The sequence below is a fragment of the Euleptes europaea genome, chromosome 6 (genome assembly GCF_029931775.1).
Source record: "Euleptes europaea isolate rEulEur1 chromosome 6, rEulEur1.hap1, whole genome shotgun sequence".
In the NCBI taxonomy this organism is placed as follows: Eukaryota; Metazoa; Chordata; class Lepidosauria; order Squamata; family Sphaerodactylidae; genus Euleptes; species Euleptes europaea.
The window spans coordinates 38,682,860-38,704,238 of NC_079317.1; the positions used below are offsets into that span (position 1 = coordinate 38,682,860).

At 41.7% G+C, this 21,379-nt stretch overlaps 1 protein-coding gene across 1 annotated transcript; it reads left to right on the forward strand.

The window, feature by feature from the left end:
* Positions 1-327: 327 nt before the first annotated feature.
* On the forward strand, positions 328-20,693 carry MBIP (MAP3K12 binding inhibitory protein 1). Its single transcript, XM_056851576.1, has 9 exons — positions 328-459; positions 10,039-10,158; positions 12,042-12,263; positions 12,365-12,461; positions 13,235-13,300; positions 15,720-15,872; positions 17,302-17,399; positions 19,018-19,056; positions 20,506-20,693. The coding sequence occupies exons 1-9, from the start codon at positions 328-330 to the stop codon at positions 20,608-20,610; spliced, it is 1,032 nt and encodes a 343-aa protein (XP_056707554.1). The 3' UTR covers positions 20,611-20,693.
* The last annotated feature ends 686 nt before the right edge of the window (positions 20,694-21,379 follow it).

Consider the following 21,379-nt stretch of genomic DNA (forward strand, 5'->3'; position numbering starts at 1 on the left):
CCTTCTACACCCTCCATCTCCAAAGCATGGCAAGCGGGCTCTGCAAAAACGTCGGGTGTTTGCCTCTTAGGCGAACCTTCTGCCAACCGCAGCAGCAGCAGCTCCCCCCCCCCCCCCGACAGAAGACGCCGTCTCGGACGCCTCCCAGCTTCGCCCTCTACAGGCTACGACCGATTGGCCGCTTCTCCCGTCAATAGCACTCGTGGGCGGGGGTGACAACATGCTCCCGAGGATGGCTCTCTTTACGTCATCTTCAGGCGACAAGAGGCGAGGGGAGGGGGTGTGGCGCTGGCCTCGCTGAACGGTAGTTTATTCTGACTGGCTGTTATGGCCTCCTATACCGAAGCGGGAGAGCCCGGCTCGAATACGGCGGCAGCTCCACTGGAGGACCCTGTGGGAAAGCTGACCTTAGCCATCTTGGAAGGCTGCCTCCGCTCGCTGCCCGAGTTGGTGGGGCAGGTCAGTGATAACAGACAACGAACGGCGGCTCCTTGGGGGAGAAGCAGCTGCGGCTGTGAAGATATGGTGGGAGGCAATGGGGGCAGGCTCCTGGTGCCAAAAGAGGAGGCTGGTGTAATGGGGCCTCCAGCGCGAGCCCAGGTTATTTCCTGAGGGGGAGGCAGCGGTATAAGGGGTTGCTCTCGGGGAAGTTTTTAAACCCTTTGCTTACCAAAGAGCTTTATCAAATCAGATGCCTGCCCTCATGTTTGCCCTCTCACCCTCGATTTCGGAGTCTTGAGTGAATACTCTGAAATATACGATTAACAACAACGAAAGAAGGAAAGAAAACTGATGTCCCAGTAAATCTGTCTTTAAGGTGCCACAAGACCCTTTTTGCTGTTCTTTGTTTCGCTGTAACTTGACTATCGCTACCACTCCTCTGGAATTTGTGTAAGCAAACAGCAAATACCTACTGGGATTACCAATCTCCTAAATGTTGGTTCTAAACGCATAACATGGAAGCCAGTGCCACTGATGTCAGTGGTGCTTATTTCTATATTGGGAGTTCACAGATTAATAGTACCATCCTAAACAGAGTTACACACTTCTAAAGCCATTGACTTCGGTGGGTTTAGAAGAATGTAACTACTTAGGTCCACACTGTAAATGGATGTTCAGTTGAAATCAAGGGGATTCGTTTTCAATTGAGATGATTTGCATTTGGGTGTTAATCACTGTGCTGCTTCATGTTCGGTTTAGGCCAGTGATATTCTGGACTCCAGAGCTACCTGTGGCTCATATGACACCATTCCCCAAAGTGGCACCTATCCTGTTTTAGAAAACTGGGCAAGGCCCTTGCTGGGTGGGGCATTATGGTTGGCAATTGGTTCCCAACTTGAAACAGCTGCTGCCAGAGCAGCAGAAATGTGCAGACCTCATGCTAGGGCTGAAAGGAAATGTGGCTGTTTTGGTTTATGCTAATTGCATGTCTCTCAGAGCGAGTACCACTGGTTTAAGCTTTTATACCAGGGATGGGGAACCTCAGGCCCGGGGGCCGTATGTGGCCCCCGAGGACATTTTTTGTGGCCCTCGGGAGCTCCAGGGCCCTGCCGCAGAGGCAGAGTGCAGGGCGGTCCTCCCCGAGGGTGTTCCTGGGGCTGCGGCTTACAGGGGTGCTGTGGCACCCTTTGGACCTCGTCTCACCGACTGTCAGCTTTTGGTTGGTGAGAGGAGAGGGGAAGGATGCTTACCCCAAGGCTGCCCCTTACATTGTAAGCCCCTCTCGCTGCCTGTCGGCTGTTGAGCAGCGGGGGGAGGGGGAAGAGGCCGGCAGCTCCCGGTGGCATAGCATGCATGCGGGATCCGATTGGGCTTCGGGGGGGGGGGCTTTTGTGGACTCTGGGGGGAGAGGTTATGGAGACTGGGGCCCGGTCGCCCGGGGTTCCGTGCGCCGCCGTGTGGGGGGGGGGGCGGGGAGGCTGGGCCTGGCTGCCCGGGGCTGGCGAGTGTGTGTGTGGGGAGGAAGGCTTTTCTCTCTTCCTCTTTTTCTGTCACTCTTCTTTCTCTCCCTCTTTTTCTGTCTCTGTCTTTGTCTCCCTCTGTCCTTTTCTTTCTTTCCCTCCATCATTTTCTTTCTTTCTCCCCCTCTCTCCATTTCTTTCTTCCTTTCTCTCTCTCCCTCCCTCCCTTTTCCTATTTCTCTGTTTTCCTTCTTCCCTTCCTCCCTTGCCGATCAACTGTGGGGTGCGTCCCCCTGGCGCCTCATTTGCTTGGGCCCACCGCTGGCTGCCCTCCCACCTGGGAGGGGATAGCGGGGGCGCCCTGCAGGCCGTCTCTGTGTGGCCTCCCCTGGGGTTCCCAACCTCCAGGTAGTGGCTGGAGACCTGGCAACCCTAGCCTCTCCCCCCCCACACCGGGAGATCTACACCTGGTATGGCCCCTGAATGATGTCATAAATGTGCAAATGGCCCTTGGCAGGAAAAAGGTTCCCCACCCCTGTTTTATACCATAGTGATCTTGGGTGTGTTTGCTGTTCTTTCTGTGTTAATAGATAACTCTTTCTAGGCTAACATATTCCCAAGTTTGTGAAATTAATACAGAGCTTTTACCCCAGCCCTGGTTTCATTTAACCTTGCCGTTATCATGGACTGTATCGTATTGCAACACTGGGGCTGCCAAATCATGGTGGAAACTGCCATCAAGTTGCAGCCAACTTAAGGTGATCCCATAGGGTTTTCAAGGCAAGAGATGTACAGAGGCCATTGCCTGCTTCTGCAAAGTGACCCTGGATTTCCTTGGTGGTCTCACACAGATACTAACCAGGGCTGCCCTGCTTAGCTTCTGAGATCTAGCAAGATCAGGCTAGCCTGAGCCACACTGTTAAATATGCAATGCTTTATCAGAACATAAAGTAATAGTACAGGTATTTGAATTTTTTGCAGGCTGTAACTAGGGAAGGGAAATTTCATGCATATTTCAGCATCACATTTACACAAATGCCTTCAAGATTAAAAAAACTATATGCTTGAAAGCGTTCATCCTGCATTTGGAAAATAATAAAAATCCTTTACTTTGAGGATTAGATTATGATGACACTCTCCAAAAAACGATGCCATTAAACTTGGCAAAATGTGGCAAATGTGGTTCCATCCTCAAAATTTCCAGTGCATCCTCAAGCCTTTCCATGCTTTTCAATTAAAGATAAGCACATATTGATCCAGGAGTTGGTTGTCCAGCTAAATTGCTGGTAAGATATAAGAGCTGATAAAGTATATACTCTCTACAAGCTCTTGTCCAAACTTCAAAAACTTAAGTTGAAAAGGATGAAAACAAGAAGACAGAACACTGTATAAAGTGGAAAAGGATTTCTTACAGTGACAGATAACTAAGAGATTGTGTTGTTTTGAGAAGTGGTTTCATCAAATAACTTTAGAGAGATAGTATTGGTCACAATCAGTAAACAGTCGGATATTATATCTTTTCCTGGCACATCTAGTGGGTGAGCATCAGACACATGAAAACTAGTGAAGTTAGTACCAAAGGTAGACCTCAAATGGATTAAGTTTACATATACATCTTGGAACTTAAGTCCTCATTTCTGCCTTGGTTGAAATGTATACATTTATATATAAGTGAGTCTATTCACAGGTAAGTCCCATGTTAGTCTGTGGGGCTTTCTCTCAGGAGAATATTTGTAGGACTGCAGCCACAGACTCCCATCTGTAAAATGGCATTATAAATCTTATAAATTGATAAAGAGTAGTTGATAAAGAGTGGGAGTTTCATACTATAGCCTTCCAGTGTGTTGGGGTAGGGTGAGGAAAAATCTAAAAACTAAAATATAGTTATATATAACTTGTCAACTATTTCTGTATAAAGCCTGAGTGTGTTATGCACTGTCCTGGTAATGCTTAGGGCAGTAGTAGTTTAGATATTTTCTGTTAGGCTCAGAAATAACATTGCCATTTTTAAAATATTCTTTACATAAAAAGAAGTTTCCCAGAGAGCATTAGGGGCATATTCTGAAACTTTCTCTTGAGATATACTTTTACACACTGTAGATAGCATAATGATATTGTAACATCCCTATATTTCAAAAAGTCATTCTTTATCTTGATAATAAATAAGATTATAAAAATTGTGTATAATTTTTTTATATACTCATGGTCTGCATGTGCATATGCGCTTCCAGTACACGAGGGTAGGGAGGCAGGAATAGGCAGCTGAAGTTGTCACTTACTGCGTTCTCTTGATACTACTATGATGGCTGATGTTTGTTGTAAAATATGGCTGCTTGTGAAGGCTATGAAATGTGGTTGCCCTTTATTTAACTTTAAAGAGTCAATGTGGTGGAAAGTGCCATCAAGTCACAGCTGATTTATAGCCACCCCATAGGGTTTTCAAGTCAAGAGATGTTCGGAGGTGGTTTGCCATTGCCTGTCTCTGCGTGGGCTGAGAGAGTTCTGAAAGAACTGCAACTGGCCCAAAGTCACCCAGCAAGCTTCATGTGCAAGAGTGGGGAATTGAACCCAGTTCTCCAGATCAGAGTCCCGATTAGAGTATTTAACCACAACACCACGCTGGCTCTGGAGTGACTGTAGAATGTGTATAATATGCATTCTTTGCCTAGCTTCTGATAAGAACCGAGATGTGGTATTCTGTACCACCGAAGTCTCTGAGTAGACTACAAGGGCTAACCCATGTATAGTTCATTATAGCAGTCTAGTCCCAGTGTTGCTGTGGCATGGATCCAGGTGGCCTTTGCTGTATGAACATTGATTTGGGGCAAGTCTAAGCCTCCTCAATCTGCTCAGTAGGGATTAATGTCTTGTTAGTCCCTGCTATGGCTATAGTACCCAAAGGTGTACACAGATTGTCCTCCCTCCGTAAATAATAGAGAACTTGGAGGGAGCCTTGTTTGTCCTGCTATTGTTTATTCCAAGCTTCTGTTTGACATGGAATCTCCCTTTCTTTCCATTCAGTTGTCTGCGCATGCCAAGGATTTGGGGGGAGGGCTAGGAAGGTCTCAGGCTGAGATTAAGTAGGCAGGAGTGTTATGGACACTCTTGGGGCACTTTCACACAGCCCAAATAATGCACTTTCAATCCACTTTCAGTGCACCTTAACGATCGTTTGCAAGTGGATTTTGCCAGTTCACTCAGTAAAATCCACCTTCAAAATGCATTGAAAGTGGATTGAAAGTGCTTTATTTGGGTTGTGTGAAAGTCTGCTTGTTCCACAGTTTATCATGATATGTGACATAAATGTCTTCCAAGGCTTCTGAACGTGCCATTGAGCTCAGTAGAAGGGTATAATGGCTTGGTTACTGAGCCAGACAAAATCTGTGGACACCTGTCTTGATAGAGCACAAATAGGATTTGTAACAAATCTAAGATTAAGCAAGTACACTGCAGGCCTAAATAATGCATTTTGACATGCAGTTCCATTTATTTTAATTAATGTGTTTAAGATCAGGTTGTTTTATCTGATGTTGTATTTTGTTTCTGTCATATAGAGCAGGGGTCCCCATCATTGTGCCATGGTGCTTGCTGGCACGTTTCCAGGTGTTCTCAGAAAGTGGGTGGAACAAGGTGGGTCTTTCACCCTGCAGAGCTTCTGTTTAGCCGTTGGAGATCTGATTGGCTTTAGAGATACTTTAAAAGTTGCTTCAGCAAAAGCTGCCCCCACAGCATAAGGATCTTCATTGTGTCACTGTGTGCATATTTAAGAAAATATTGTTCATTTTCAAAGGTGTCCTGTTAAACAGAGCTTCTGCATGAAAATTGAGGGTTACTATTAGAGTTATCCATAACCTGACTTTCTGACATTTTGTAGTTGGCTCTGCCACCTGCAGCAGCCATTTTGTACTTACGTCCACCACCCTGTGTCAGAATTCCAAAGGTGCCTGCAGGCTCAAAAAGGTTGGGGACCCCTGATATAGGGCATGCAATAACTTTATTTTGGACTCTTTAGCTATCAGTGGAAGCTATAGGCTGTGTCCAGTGAACAGAATTTTCCTGCTCCACCTCTCCATGTGTCCCCTCTCCCCCGCAAAAAAAAATCTGTCTCAGAGAATTCGGGAGATCCCTGAGAATACCATTGGGCATGATGTAAATACTTGCCTTGAGAAGAGGGAAATTGGTGAAAATTCCCCTTTTCCTCTCCTCCCCCCCCCCACCAGAAGTGCCTTTCTACTGGCAGAAACAAGTGTTGGCTACAGCCCTGTGTTTCTTTAAGTGCAGCAGGTATTCTAGTTTATTTTTTAAATTGTGCCTGTAAGTCTCTGCATGTGTACTTGGAAGCAAGTCTCGGAATCCACTTGGCATGCAAAAGGTCCCAGGATCAATCCCTGGCATTGCCAGTTCAATAGACACTGGAGAACCACTGACAGTCCTGACTAGACCAAAAGTTTGATTCAGTATAAGGCAGCTTCATTTAAGAGTACTGGAGGGTTGCAACATGGCCCCGATACAGAAGTCTGCCATTGTACACACTGAGCTTTGAGCTGAGCAAAAGCATCTCTGTTTCTTCAGTATCAGCAGATTTGTGCTCACAGAAGTTTTCCAGATTCCGAAAGAACGAAGAACAGTCCCTGCTCACACTAAAGCTCTTGCAGTTATACCAGCATCTTTACCTCATTTTTTTTCCACAATGTAATGGCCCAGGCTAGCCTGATCTCGTCAGATCTCAGAAGCTGAGCAGGGTCAACCCTGGTTAGTACTTGGATGGGAGACCACCAAGGAATACCAGGGTTGCTGTGCAGAGGAAGGCACTGGCAAACCACCTCTGTTAGTCTCTTCCCATGAAAACCACAAAAAGGGGTTGCCATAAGTCAGCTGTGACTTCAAGGCACTTCACACACACACACACACACACACCACACACACACTGGTTCTGTAGTTTGTTTTGAAGCTGCAAACATAGAATGGGAGACAAGTCTGATTTATACGAAGCAGGCTGAAATAACTGTGTTGCTTCACAGAATGACCCCTTTATCCATATTTGGACTGAGAGGCTCTGGACTCTTTAACCATCTTTATAGGAGGTTCATCAGGATTATTGCATTGAAAACAAAAAGGTGAAAATGAATAATTAATTCAACCCAGTGGTCTCTTATAAGTTCCCTTGTACTATTTCTGCAATGAAGAAGAAAAAATGTGGAGGAAGGTTTTGGTTGTAGAAAGACGCACTGCACATGCTCAGAGATCTGCCTTACAAGGCTTTGGGAGTGATTCAAGGGTCATTATTTCTTTCTCTTTGCATGTTTGGGAAGCCCAAATTGTGGTAATAATGAGAAAATTAACTGTAGGCTGTACTGTGATCCTTTTGCAATGTGCATCTCTAAGTGCTTTGAACTATAACAGTGGTCTCTGTCACAGGAACATGTGGGCCACCAACCTGGGGGGCAAATTAGAGCAGGTCATGGGGGGGGGGTCATCTGGGTCAAGACATTTTTGAGCCAGCTGTGATTTTCAGCATAAATTATTGGTAGTAAATTATATTACAATCAATTGTTACTTGGCTTTGTAGGTTTAATGGAGATTTGTGATTGAAGTTAGCAAATACTTATTTAAAAGAGTTGCAGATTATTTATTCTAACAAGAAATATGTGATGTGCAGAAGTTGTCGTTCTTTTCTCAATTATTATAGAACCCATCGTGGTTAAAGAGATCCAGCAGATTGTCTAGACTAGTCCTTTCCAGATCCTCAGCTAGCTTTGAGTCCAGTAGCACCTTAGAGACCAACAAGGTTTGGGGGAGGGTATGAGCTTTCAAGTGTCAAAGCTCCCTTTGTCCCAAATCCACTTATTTTACTCTTAGTTTCAAATGGTTTGAACTGTTTTCGTCCAACTGGAAGCAAAAAGAGGCCTGCTGAAACTACCTGAATTTCCTTGTGGAAATTGCAGAGCAGGACTGCAGAGTGAATGGAACCAAATGGGAATTTCCAATTAGCAAAAAAACTCAATTGCAAGGAAACACCAGAAGATTAAATATTTACATTTATCTCTGCATAAATATGCACTTTTTGTACTCCTGAGATTTCGTATAGATAAAACAGTTTAAAACTAGCAGTCAGTAAAATAGTTGGATTGGACAAATGGAACTTCGATTCTTGAAAGTTCATACTTTCTCAAACCTAGCTGTTCTACTGCAGACCAACATTGCTGCCCTCTGAAACCAAATCCCTAAGTGGCAGCATAGGATGACCGAACAATAAGAACATGATAGGAAGGGGGAGTTATGATTTTATTGATGTCAAGGTTAGGAATGTGGGCAGGAGGCTAAGATAACCAGAGACAGGAAACCCAAACCAAAATGTAGGGAGGAACAAGCCAAGGATAAAGTCATGGAGGAATTCTCTCCACCAGTGTGTGATCTTATCTCCTCTCAGTATGCTCCTTTGTTCTCAGCTCACACATAGAAGGAACAAGTCCTTCAAAAAGCAGCAGAAAAATATGGTAGCTCTATAAGTGTTCAGAACCCAGTGGATTAGGCTCAATGACCACCTGACCCATGGGTTGAAGACCACTGGTCTAGATGATCTAATGGGTCATTTAACCCTAAGAAGGTTATTTTATTCCTAGACAAGTTGTTTATAGCTTGTTGGTCCAAAAGTAAAAGCCAAAAAGCCAAGAACACAATAGGGAGCACTCAAATATGGTATCTTGCACTTACCGTCTAGATAGATTAGAGTCTGTTATTCCAAATCCTGCAACTGCATTGTTCTGCATATATAGACTACGCCAAAGTGCCATTTAAATCAGTGGGATTTAGTTTTGAGCGTGCATGTTTAGGAGAGTGCTGTAGAATTAACAGAAATGCTATTACTGATAATGTAGGAATTATTTTTGTGTTCACTCCACTGGAGCATCTGAAAGAGAGAGAGGACATAATAATCCATTAGGAAAGTCTCCTGTGGAAGTCCCATTGGGGTGAATGGGATTTACACCGCACATCTTATTTTGTTGCAGAACTCTCACTCTTTTTATAACGGAATGGTACAAGAGAATTTCTCATGCCAGGGTGCCTTTTATTTCTGGCTTAGAAATTAACACATTTCCTAATGGTGAATTTTCCTATTTGCTCTGAGTGTAGCGAAACCATCACAGCTCCCACTGCCTTTAAATGGGACCTGCAACTACCATACTATAATCCTTCACTCTGAAGTTCTTTGCTTGAACTGTTGTGATTTCACATGTCAATATAGGCTAGGCAAATATATATCTTTTTTTAAAATGAAAGGAAAATAGACACTGATTTAAATGAAACTTTTTTTAGGTAATGGGGATGATAACCACACTTTTGTTTGAAACAATGCTGTACTCGAAATGTGGTAACAGGAATTAAGTTTGTATAAACAAAATGCAAATTGTTTTTTGTGTAATAAAATCAGTATCATGAAACGGAACTACAGGGTATCGACAGGAAAAAAAATGGAAATTATCAGAGCATATTGCCAAATAAGAATTGCAGTTATTGTCGAAGGCTTTCACGGTCAGAGTTCATTGGTTCTTGTAGGTTATCCGGGCTGTGTAACCGTGGTCTTGGAATTTTCTTTCCTGACGTTTCGCCAGCAACTGTGGCAGGCATCTTCAGAGTAGTAACACTGAAGGACAGTGTCTCTCAGTGTCAAGGGTGTAGGAAGAGTAATATATAGTCAGAAAGGGGTTGGGTTTGAGCTGAGTATTGTCCTGCAAAAGTATTGTCCTGTAAGTATTAGCACATTATCTTGATACTTACAGGACAATACTTTTGCAGGACAATACTCAGCTCAAACCCAACCCCTTTCTGACTATATATTACTCTTCCTACACCCTTGACACTGAGAGACACTGTCCTTCAGTGTTACTACTCTGAAGATGCCTGCCACAGTTGCTGGCGAAACGTCAGGAAAGAAAATTCCAAGACCACGGTTACACAGCCCGGATAACCTACAAGAACCAAAGAATTGCAGTTCTTTTTACTCCTTTTTTCACCTGTGTGCTTTAAGTTTTTGATTGAGAGAAATGTCTAATTTGGGATCTTAGACTATTTGTATAAGTGATAAGGCTTCTGTATTGAAGTCCTCTTGTGACACTGTTTATTTGCACTTTTGAAGCTTAATCTTGGAGAAGATGTGGTGAAAATTAACATCGACTGGAGCAAGTTTCAACATGCATCACCTCTCCAGCCCGTGTTGCTCTTTAGTGCTCTGCAGCAGCATATTTTAGATTTGCAGGTAAATGTTTTGTTGTACACTTTGAAACCCAAGAATTCAAACTAATCCTTCAGTGCAAGCTTGCATGCTGCAAAATCTCAGCTTCTGTGTTAGGACTTCTGGATAAGGGAATGGTGCTGTCATATCGCACATTTCTGTTAAGCTTCCTAAAGGACTTAAACCTGTTATCTAAAGCGGTTATCAGAAGAGTTGTGGGAATTACATTGCAGGCTACTGTGGGTAAGTAGACTGTACAAATGCAGTCCTGTTGATTTCTGCACTTGCATTGTAAATGCCGTACATTTCCATCTGTGGTGGGTTATAATTAAGCAATAACACGGCAGGTGTGTGTCATGCGATGATAATGATTCCATGCGTTGGGTGAGATCTGCGGTTTGTAGAGTGCTTTCAGTGGATCAAGAAGTGGCATTATCCCAGCATGAAACATCCTGGTATGTCTCTGCAATTAACCATATTTTCAGCAGTTTTTAAAATTTCTGAGTAACTTCTTAGTCATTTAATGTTTCATCTTGTCAAGTAACCTATTGTTGTGTTACATAATTTTCACTGGACTTCTTAAAAGCTTTATTAACGTTAAGTCGCGCTACTTGCCCACTTTAAGCTGTCATCTTGGTCAGCTGCTAGCATGAATCTTGTTGCTCCTGCATGACTCCACAATACAAATATGTTTATAACAGTGTTGCCTTACTGTTGAATTAAGTTGTTGGGAGCATCTCCTGCATCAGGCACACTTGAAAAAGCCAGGATGCAGAAGTTTCAAAATGCTTGTGCCTTTATTTAAGTATCTGTGTTGTTTCAAAATAAAAAAATGCAATTTTTTTTACAATGAATGGGGTAGCAAGCATAACGAGTGGTTTATTTCATAATTCATTGTACCAAACAATAGTGTGGCTTCCTTAAATCACTGTTATTTCTGTTACAAAATAGTTACTAGTACCAACTAAGACATTTCAGTTAGCTGTGTAAAATACAAATTTTTAAGCTCAGTATTTGTAGCTCATCTAGCGTAACTGAACTATTGATATAGTTAATGGGGGTTACCGCACTTTGTATTCCCAGCGATGTATTAAGAGTTTGAAAATGTTGTAAAAAACATCGCTTTAAAAGGGTTTTTGGATACCATGGCTTATAAACGGTTGGAAGACGTCTTCACAGCTAAAGGGGCCAAACAAAGTGCGAACAGTATTTTTTATAACGTTTTCAAACTCTTAATACATCGCTGGGAATACAAGTGCGGTAACCCCCAATGTTTCCTGTCTTTAATTGTTGCCAATTTCACAAGTATTAACCATCTGAATAAGATGAGAAAATAAATAGCAGTTATTTAGCTTTCGCTGGGATTTAGCCGTGTGGAGAGAAGCACACGTCTGGAGCACAGTGTTTGTATTCTCTGGTGCATTTTGGATGGCTGCTGTTTCAAGTGGAGACATTGCCAATGATGTAGTGTTTAAAGCAAGAGCTTTAACAGACTGAGAGTCCTGGCTCTCGTGTTAAGAAGGAAAAATACTTAAGCCTTAATGTTCTGAGTAAGCAGTTGAATGACATGTAAATTAAGTGGCATTGGTGCCAAAGGCTGATGCTTTGATTTGGTACAAAATAGATGAGTAACAGGCAGATTTGCTCAGATAGGCTGGACCCTCTAGAGAGAGGTTTTTTTTTTTCATACGCAGATTAGTAAAAGGTACTGATCAGGAGGGCAGTGACACTTGGCGATGCTATATTTTAATTCCAGTTTGATTGGATTACATATACAAAGGTAATAGCATATGGTCTCTACAATTATTTTAAGACGCTTGGTTTAAAAATCCAGTTTTAAAAAAAGTATTCTGTCAGTTTGAGCTCAATCTCTCTTTCTTTCTTTCTTTCCTTTTTTTTTTGCCTAGCCATTTACAGAAAAACTCCAATCTTTGATTAAAGAAAAAAGCACTATGCCCACTGATGATTCTAGTAAGACAGAAGGCAGAATGTGTGAGACTGATTCAAATGTAATAGAGAGAGACGTGCAGATGGAAGTGAAAGATACAGACTGTGGGTCTGGAAGCCCGAAAGAGACGTATGTTGATTTCGACCCAGAAGTGGTCCAGATAAAAGCTAGAAAAGCTGAAGTAAGTCACTCTGGGGCCATTTTCCCCCTTAGTCTAGCCAATCCTTTCACTTTGAATGGCAATAATGAAATCTAAATACAAGTTGTTCCTGTTACCTGCAGATTGACAGACGAATATCAGCCTTCATTGAAAGGAAACAAGCTGAGATCAATGAAAATAACGTCAGAGAATTTTGCAATGTTATTGATTGTAATCAAGGTAACTATCCAGTCAGGGTTTAATTTTCTTAGTTCCAAAAGCATGATTTTTCATCCCTTATTGTGAACATCTCTTAAAAAAAAAAAACCTTTTTGTAAAAAAGCAAAAATAGATTTTTAGGTCATTATAAAGGCTATTTGTTAGACAAAATGCAGAGAACATCTTCTGACTTTTTATAGCACCATGATCCTACACTTAGCTGATTCCCAGTGGTTTAAGATAAACCTATTTCCAATTTAAATGTTGTCTTATATAGTCCCGTTGGGATTCATGGGGTTCAGCTGTAAAACTGATTTGTAAACTAAACTAACTCCTTAAGTGTAGTAAGAATAATATTGAAGAAGAGGTATTGAGTTTGTTGGGAAGGGAATCCTGAAAATAAAGAGGAGGAATTAACCCTTTCCATTATATGCTTTGTAATGACCATTCAAAATAAATCCAGTGTGGGGTTTTATTCGTTTGTTTCCCACTCATCAAGAGGGTTTTCTGAATCTGGGTGACTCTTCCAATCCACTAAAATACCCTTCATTGGAGAAAATATCTACAATATAACTAATGCTTGTTTGGGAAATATTGTTCTTATGATGCCCCAGAAGATACAAGGGCTGTATTCTGGGATGAAGTAACAAGAATCCATTATGAACATTAGCAGTTTTGACTCTTTTGTACACTGTCTGTTCCTTATTTAGATCTGTTAGCCTGCTCTGTTCAGTCTTTAGAATGTGGATTTAAAAATATAGCACTAATTATCACTTATTTAAAAACTTCCTTAGAAAACAGCTGTGCTAGAACTGATGCAGTGTTCACACCTTATCCAGGATTCAAAAGTCATATAAAGGGTAAGCATTACTATTGATCATTGCTATCAATATATTAAGTGGGGGGTTTTGTCCTCTGAAATAATTTTGTAAAGGAAGGATAAACCACACAATTAGTATGACAAGAAAGGTCTGTAAGTTTTATTAGGTGCTTCAGCCAAGCAGCAATTCTTTATAGGTAGATACAATACATTATCTACCTATACTGAAGATCTCTCTCTCTCTCTCTCTCTCTCTCTCTCCCTCTCTCTCTCCCTGACAGAGACAGAAGGGACATATCCATGTTTATCTGGATGTGAGATGCCACTGAATTTGTTGGGCTGGATTCCTAAATTTGTACACTAGATTGCCATTTTAGTTTGTTTTGTAAGTTAGGAGCAGGCATCTTATGTGGCTACATTAGAAATATTTGCCATCACGTATTCAAAAGTGGCTTGCTGAAACAAGTACTAGAAATTTGTATGCATGTGTAGTTTTAATTAAAGAAATTCTCCAGGTGCAGTCCTTTTGTCCCATTTAACTCAATGGGACTTGCTGTGAAGTCAGAGTGGCAAGGTGCCAAACTAGACGTGGCAACATCGTCGCTGCTGCCATTTGATAGTTATTTATAAACTTTGCAAGAGCAGTGTGGCATGTTGAGGCATTCCTGTCTTTCCCTCCCCGCATGCCTTATTGAGTGCCAAAATGGCTGCCCCCTCCCACATTTTTAAATGACTTAAAATGGTGGGAGCATCCTTGTGGTGACAATTAGAATGCCATCATGTCTAGTTTGACCCTAGGCTGCTAGCATTCTGGTTGGATTCAGCAAGGTATCACTGGATCATCATGGATTTTTCCAATCCCACAAGCAGTACCTTCTGACCGTGGTGGGGAAGTTGAGTAGAAAGTGGAAATTGAGGTGATGTGGTGGAAAATGGGAAAAGCCTACAGTCCTTGCATGCACATATTGCTGGATCCAACCCATAGTTTGTACTCCCCGTTCAATTCATGATACCAAACAGTGGTTTAATCCTAGTTTGCTTGTTTGGATGTGGTACATAAGAGGAGCCCTACAGCACCAGACTGGTTGTTCCTCTAGTCTAGCAGATTGTTTATTTTCTTTCATTTTTTAGATTTTGTTATTTTATAATAAAAATAAAACATAAAAGAAAAAAGCCAGTATTAATACAGGAAGGAATCATCATCATCTCATTTACAATTAAGATAGTTAAGATGATTATACAGAAGAAAAGGAAAATATATCAATAAACAGCATTAATTAATAATTATCCTAATATTTTATCATAAATCATATAATTATTTGTTTGACACTTACAGCCCAGTCCTGAGCTTGGGGGCCGACTGGGCTTAGGAGACGCCGGGATACCTAAGCCGGCATCCGTGCCACTTGCTCTGTGCAAACTGGCATGGATGTCAATGTAGTGCCAGTTGAACCCCCCCCCCCCAGAACTGCCACAGCAGAGCGGCCCTTGGACACCATCTCAGCCTTCCACCGGCGTCCTACTGGTGCAAGTCCTGCTACTGGCGTCCTGGAAGGCATTCTCGGGGTGTTCCAGGGGGTGGAGCTGCCAGTAGGCAGCTTCCTAACCCCTTTCAGCCCGGGAATGCCCCCTTTAGCGACAGTGGTGCTGCACCAGCGTATTGTTGGCACAGCATCACTGTTTTCAATGGGGCTTCCCCCCCTTTCTTATTTTTCTGTTTAAAAAGGTCCTTTTCTCCCCTGCTGCAGTGGCCAAACCTCTTTGAAGGTCCTGCAGCACCGCCACGGCCATGCCGTCCCCGGCCACTGCAGCTGTCAGGAATGAGGTATTAGTCACCACCATATTTATATTCACCGGTCTATTAAAATAAGTTTGGCTAAAAAAGTCATGTTAGTTATTGTTTTATGCTTCATATAAAAGTGAATCATTGTTTTATCTTTCTAATAATTCCTCTCAATAGTGAAAATTAATTTTTTCCACCATATTTAAAATATATCCAATACAGTATATCAAAGAAATGTTTCAACATTTTTCAGCCACCCCAGAGTACACGTGAGCGGGCAGTTGCCGATATTACCAGTTTACAGGGAGGAACTTCCAGAAGGCTTTGCTCAGACGATCAAAGCTGCCATGGCGGGGTATAGTAGGAGAGGTGTCTCCTCAGGTGTGTGGATCCTATGAAGGGCTTTATAGATGATAAGCAGCCCCTTGAATTGAGCCCAGTAACTGATCGGTAGTTGATGGTGTGACTGCAAGATGGGTGTGACATGCGTGTTCTGCCTCTTATTTATTCTCCTTTAATAGCCGAAAAGTGGCATTTGGAATAGCCATTGCAGTTTAAGGCAGATATTATATAGTCGCAGATTGGTTAGCTTTGTATTCTATCGTTAAATTGTGACATGTGTGACCTATTTTCTTTGTGTGTAAAGATTAATCCTGTCTGTCTTTTCTAATTCTAGTTTCTCGAGTTGTAAATACTTATGGCCCTCAAACTAGAAATGAAAGTGCTCATGGGTCCAGTCATAAAGTTAACACCCTCCTTCGCGATTGTGGGAATCAAGCTATAGAAGAGCGACTACAAAATATTGAAGCTCATTTAAGGTTACATACAGGTTAGTAGAGAGGCTTTTTAAATATTTTGGACTCTGTACAGTGCGATTCTTTCAGAAACAGGCAAAGATGTAAATTTGTAGAGTAATTGTACAAAAGGCTACACTTGTATCCCACGTGCCACACCACTTAGTTTTTTGGATTCCCAAATTACGGTGAGAAATGGATTAAAGTAGCTGATTCTGGTAGGCCTAAATTGTACTGTAAGTACTGTAAATTGCACCGTCTTCTCAGCTCCCATGTCCTTCTTAGGAATCATTTCTGCAAGCGTTCACAATCACTTTGGGCTAGCTGACAAGGCTGGCATACTGCTCTGTAATGGTGGTTTAGGATCCGTATACATGGTAACAGTGGTTACGGAAAAGCCTCTCTTAATCACCTCACATTACAGCTGTTGTTATTCTGCTATAATCTCTTGAAGACTGACTTCTTCCAGTTAGTCACTTGGAGTGATCAGTCAGTCCATAGAAAGAGTATTCTTAACCCCCTTCCCATTGCTTTTGGCCATCCATTGTTTGTTTTTTGGGTGAGGGGGAGGCGTCATGGGGGTTGCCTGGGCATGGTTTGTGGCAATGTGCTGCTTGTGCGTTCCACCCGAGGTTTCTAAAGAAGACTGCACGTGACTACCTAAACGCAATTCATCTCCCAGAGCAGCCAGTCTCTTTACATCAAAAACTTTAAGTAGAATAACCTTAACGAATGTTACTGTTCATCCATTTTGTAAATTGCTTTAAGGCTTCTGTTTAAGTTGGGGAAAAAACCACTTAGAGGCTTGTTGAGTCACTATCCGCTTCAGTTCACCATCTGTAAAATGGAAATAACGTTTAACTTCGAAGATTTTTTAGAAAATGAAGATGAGGCGGAAAGCTGTTTCTCACCCTAGGTGCAGACTGACTGCAAATCTAAACTAATGAATTTCATTTGCACTGCAAGTCATGCTTTGTTTTCAATACAGTGCATTTACAAAATGCGAAAGAGGTGGTAGATAAATACAGGTGCTCAGAAGGAGAAAGGCCGTAACCTACAATAATAAATAAATGCAATGAATGCCACGATACAGGCCCCCCAGACAGTGTGGACAGCTATTAATTTCATTAATTCCTAGTGCATAGAGTATATTTTCTGAAGACTAGAAAAATGGAAAAGGGGATTTTGAGGATTCTACCCCAAAGCAAAACATTAAACCAGTGGCTCTTGCAATTGCATTCAGAATTTTTGTATATGTAGGGAAGCTTCCAGTTAGGATGCAGGCTTTTCATTTTACTAGAAATTCCAGCAGGACATCTCACACACAGTTGGAAATTCATACAGGTTTTCTCCTCGTACATGCTTATGTTCACATCTTCAGTTGGAAGAGTAATCTTACAGGTGACCTTGAGACTTGCTTTCTAGTCCTGCTAGCTTTTCTGATGCTTCTCCTGATTTTTGAAGGTGGACCAGTGCCAAAAGACATTTATCAAAGAATTAAAAAGCTTGAAGATAAAATTCTTGAATTGGAAGGGATGTCGCCTGAATATTTTCTGTCTGTTGTAAGTAACTCTTAAGTCTCTTGTCTGCTCTTAGCCATATCCTGATGAGGGTCAAAAAGGGCCAGTAGCACCTTAAAGACTAACAAAAATATTTTCTGGTAGGGTATGAGCTTTCGTGAGCCACAGCTCACTTCTTCAGATACAGCTAGAATAACCTGATGAGGGTGTATGCCTAAATGAAAAAATAGTTCCAGTTAAGCAATTTGCCCTAGGCCCTTTCAGTGCTTTGTATGCCAATTTCATTGTTTACTTGGAATTGCCTCTTTTGGAATTCCTTTCTTGAGATCAGTCGGGCTACAAATAAAGTTGCTGCTCTATGTACGCTGTTCAGTATCTGTGGGGCTCTGCACTGGGAAAACGTATTAGCTTTTTTTCCTCCTTTGGACCAGCTACATGGTGGTGGTGGTGGTGGTGGTGGAAAGTGCCGTTAAGATGCAGCCAACTTATGGTGACCCCGTAGGGTTTTCAAGGCAAGAGACTGACAAGATTGGGCTAACCTGGGCTATCCAGTTCAGGGCAACTAACTACTTAGGTGTAAAATTTCCCTTTGTAAGAGTTGAGTTGATGTACTTATTTAAGGGTCAGGGATGGTGGTACAGTTCTCCTGGGATTCTTCAGATGAGGGGGTTGGGGGGAGAGAACTCCTGTGTCTGAATTTAAAAATTCCCCTGCATGTAGGAAACTAGCACATTAGGTGAAAGCTGAGCCAGGATCTTTTTTCTGCAGATGCCCTGATCCAGAGAAGATGTAGATCAGTCAGGGAGGCAATCACAGAGCCTTTTCAAAAGGTTAAACCCCCACAGTTCAGCTATTGGTATGGTCTGATGGCTCAGCCAAGCCCACTGTTTCCGTTTCCAAATGGCGGACTGTCAGAATTTTAACCTTGTGTAACTAAAACTACTGGATTCAAATTGTGCAGACCATATTTGCATGTGTGGTTTCCCAGAGATGGAGATAAGTACACAAAGACCTGTTTCTGTCCATGCAGTGCATCTAGTCGGATTGGGTTAAGGGAGTTTTTTTACATGGTGAGAATTCAGACGCTCGGTATTTCCCTTTCATAGAAAGTGCCCCTCCCATATTGGAAACTTATAGGAACTTGTCCAGACAAAAATCAGCATCAGAGGCCCTTCTTCCATGTTCTTCCACCTTCAGAATTCAGGCAGGTGGTGATACGTGAAATGGCCCTTCGAGTCATGGTACCCTGTTTTTGCTGTATTATCCCAACAGCTTATTAAGACATCCAAATTCTTTTTCTCTTGAAGGATGTGTTAGGATGTGTTTGTTCTTTCAAGTGTTCAGAATTGATTGGTGTTGGGAGCCACCTTAAGCAGGTCTGCTCAGAAGAAAGCCCCATGTTATTAAGTGGCACCTTTTCACAGGATTGTAGCCATTTTATCAGAGTTTTGTGACTGCTTTTATCTTGGCAGCTTTTGCTGCTTTGTTATATACTCTTATGTTGTTCTTAGCTTGATTTTATTGTATCCCACTTTGGAGGCTTTTAAATGTCGAAGAGTTACTTAATAAGAGACGGGAGAGGATTTCTTATTGTTATAATACTTTACTGTATTTGTTGCAACTGTATGTGAAGATTTACTTGTTTGTTGGTGTTTTGTAGAATTTGTCTGGCAAAAGAAGGAAAGTACAACCAAATCAGGTAAGTACAGTTGATTCATGTATCTTTGTAATTACAGATTGGAAATTCACAGAAGCCCCTTTCCATTCCGATGCTCCTCTTCCTCTAACCTGTGAAGTAAAGAATCCTGTCTTCAACTAGTTTAAATGTTCTCTCCCCCCATCCCTGACACACAAATCAAAGGCACATTGTTTGGCAGTATTCATAGTGTGTCTCCCAGAAAATGCTAGCTATTAAAATCATCTAATTTTTACATATGACCACTTATGGTCACCATCAAAAGCTCTTAGGGTCATGGTTCCAGACAGCTTTGGTAGCGTTTAAATCTGCTTATTGTGCTTTCTGCTGGCTTGCATGAGTAGCCATGCTACTGCATCACTGTAGGGGCAGCGTTGCTGGCAGAGTGCTTCTTAAACAATCTTGCAGACCTACAAGGGAAAGCCCTGCTGTGTTAGACCAAAGGTTCATGTGGCCCAGTATCTTCTCTCCCACAGCAACCACCTAGATGCCCCTGGAAAACCCACAGGTAGAAACTGAAGGCAACAAACCACCCAATTTTTGCCCTCCAGTAACTGATATTCAGAGTTGTGATGTTCTCAACATGACGGTTTCCTTTATCCATCATGGCTGATAGCCACTGCTAGGTCTGTTTTATGTGAATGTCTGTTCTCCCCTTTTAAAGTAAAAGTATCCATTATAACCCTATCTTGGTACTGAATTTCATATCTTATGCACTGTGCATGACATTCCTCTCCTGAAACGTCAGCTTCCTTGGGCGCCACTGAGTCCTAGTATTTTTGAAGGGGGCAGAAAGTTCTATCTCTACTTTGCAAATACCATAATATTCTCTCTCTAATACTATAATATTCTCTCTCACTTTAATAATCACCTTTTAAACTTAAGTACTTGAAATACCTTTCATCATTGGGAAAGCTGGTCCAATTTCATGGACAGACTTGTATTTTGTTAGCATGTTAGCTGCCTTGGGTACTCTCTTTGAATAGAAGGGCAGGATATATATAGAAAATTTTTTGGCAGTCATTTGACAGACAGAACCAGCGTGGTATAGTGACTGGAGTGTCGAAGTGGGATCTGTGATTCGATTCCCCATGGAATGCCATGGAAGCTTGCTGGGCGACCTTGAGCCAGTCATTCTCTCTTAGCCTAACCTACTCACAGGATTGCAGTAAGTATAAAATTAGAGGAGAGGAAAATGATGTAAGCCGCTTTGGGTCCCTGTGGGAAGAAAGACAGTTATAAATGAAGTAAATAAATGTACTACTATTACAGGATTTCAGTCATTGCAGGTGGATGGAAGTGAATGTGGTTTGTCCTGTCTAGCTCTTCCATCTATCAAGTATTCTTTGACTTAGCAATTCAGTGCAGAAATAACCCGCCACATTCATAGTCCATAAAAACTATTTGAAGCTGTTCTAAATGTTAAATTTGTGTTTCCTTTCTAAATTACAGAACTATTCTTTGGTTGAACTTGATGAGAAGATCAATGCACTTAAACAAACATTACTAAGAAAAACAAACGAGGAGAGGCCCAAGGTGGTTGATGAGCTTCTCTGAGACCAATGTGATTTCATCATGCTTCCATGTGTGCTTAATTCTTTTAAGACTGTCTGAGTGCTGTTTATCTAGGCACTGCAGAAGGGAAACTAAATAAGTTGTACAAACTTGTCTAATTGATGCTAGAAACCTAGATCAGGTAAACTTCTTCAGAATGAAGAGTGCTTTGGGAGTAACATTATGACTATCTCATCCCTTCTCTTGGAAAGAAGATCTGCAGAACTGTTCATAAACGAAAGGAATACTTCAGTTTCACTGTGTAAAAATAATAGCATATGTTATATGTAATGTCTGTGAATCAGAAGAGTTGTATTGTTATATCCAAAGACTATATAAGGTGAAATGTTTTTTGTTCATATAACTTGTATAGCTTTGAGAAATAAATGAAAGAGAATGATAGAACTTGTGATAACTATGAAATCAGTTGCAGTTTTGATGACTGGGATTAATTCAGTGGGTGTTCTGACAGAGGAGGATGGAATTATTACCTTGAATTATAGGGTGAAGGAAGAATCACCAACCAACAAAGTTTGTACCGCTTGACATTGGATTTTTGTACTGAACCAGTATATAACTCTATTGTCAGTTGTGGTTGGTTGGGTTATCCAAAACACTTCATGGCTTGCTAAGTGCAAAATTCCCTTTCGGACAGTGCTGATCTTGTATTTTTAATTACAAGATTGCAAAGATTAAGCACAGTGGTTCTAATATTTAGCCTTTTTATGTTGGTTCAACCCAGGAACAATTTTTTTACCCACTTGCAATATTC

Excerpts from the sequence above, each read along its gene's own strand:
- MBIP (XM_056851576.1), top strand. The coding sequence starts at position 328 with ATGGCCTCCTATACCGAAGCGGGAGAGCCCGGCTCGAATACGGCGGCA. Across the intron at positions 12,264-12,364 it reads TAAAAGCTAGAAAAGCTGAA|ATTGACAGACGAATATCAGC; the intron begins GTAAGTCACTCT and ends TGTTACCTGCAG. Across the intron at positions 15,873-17,301 it reads TCATTTAAGGTTACATACAG|GTGGACCAGTGCCAAAAGAC; the intron begins GTTAGTAGAGAG and ends TGATTTTTGAAG.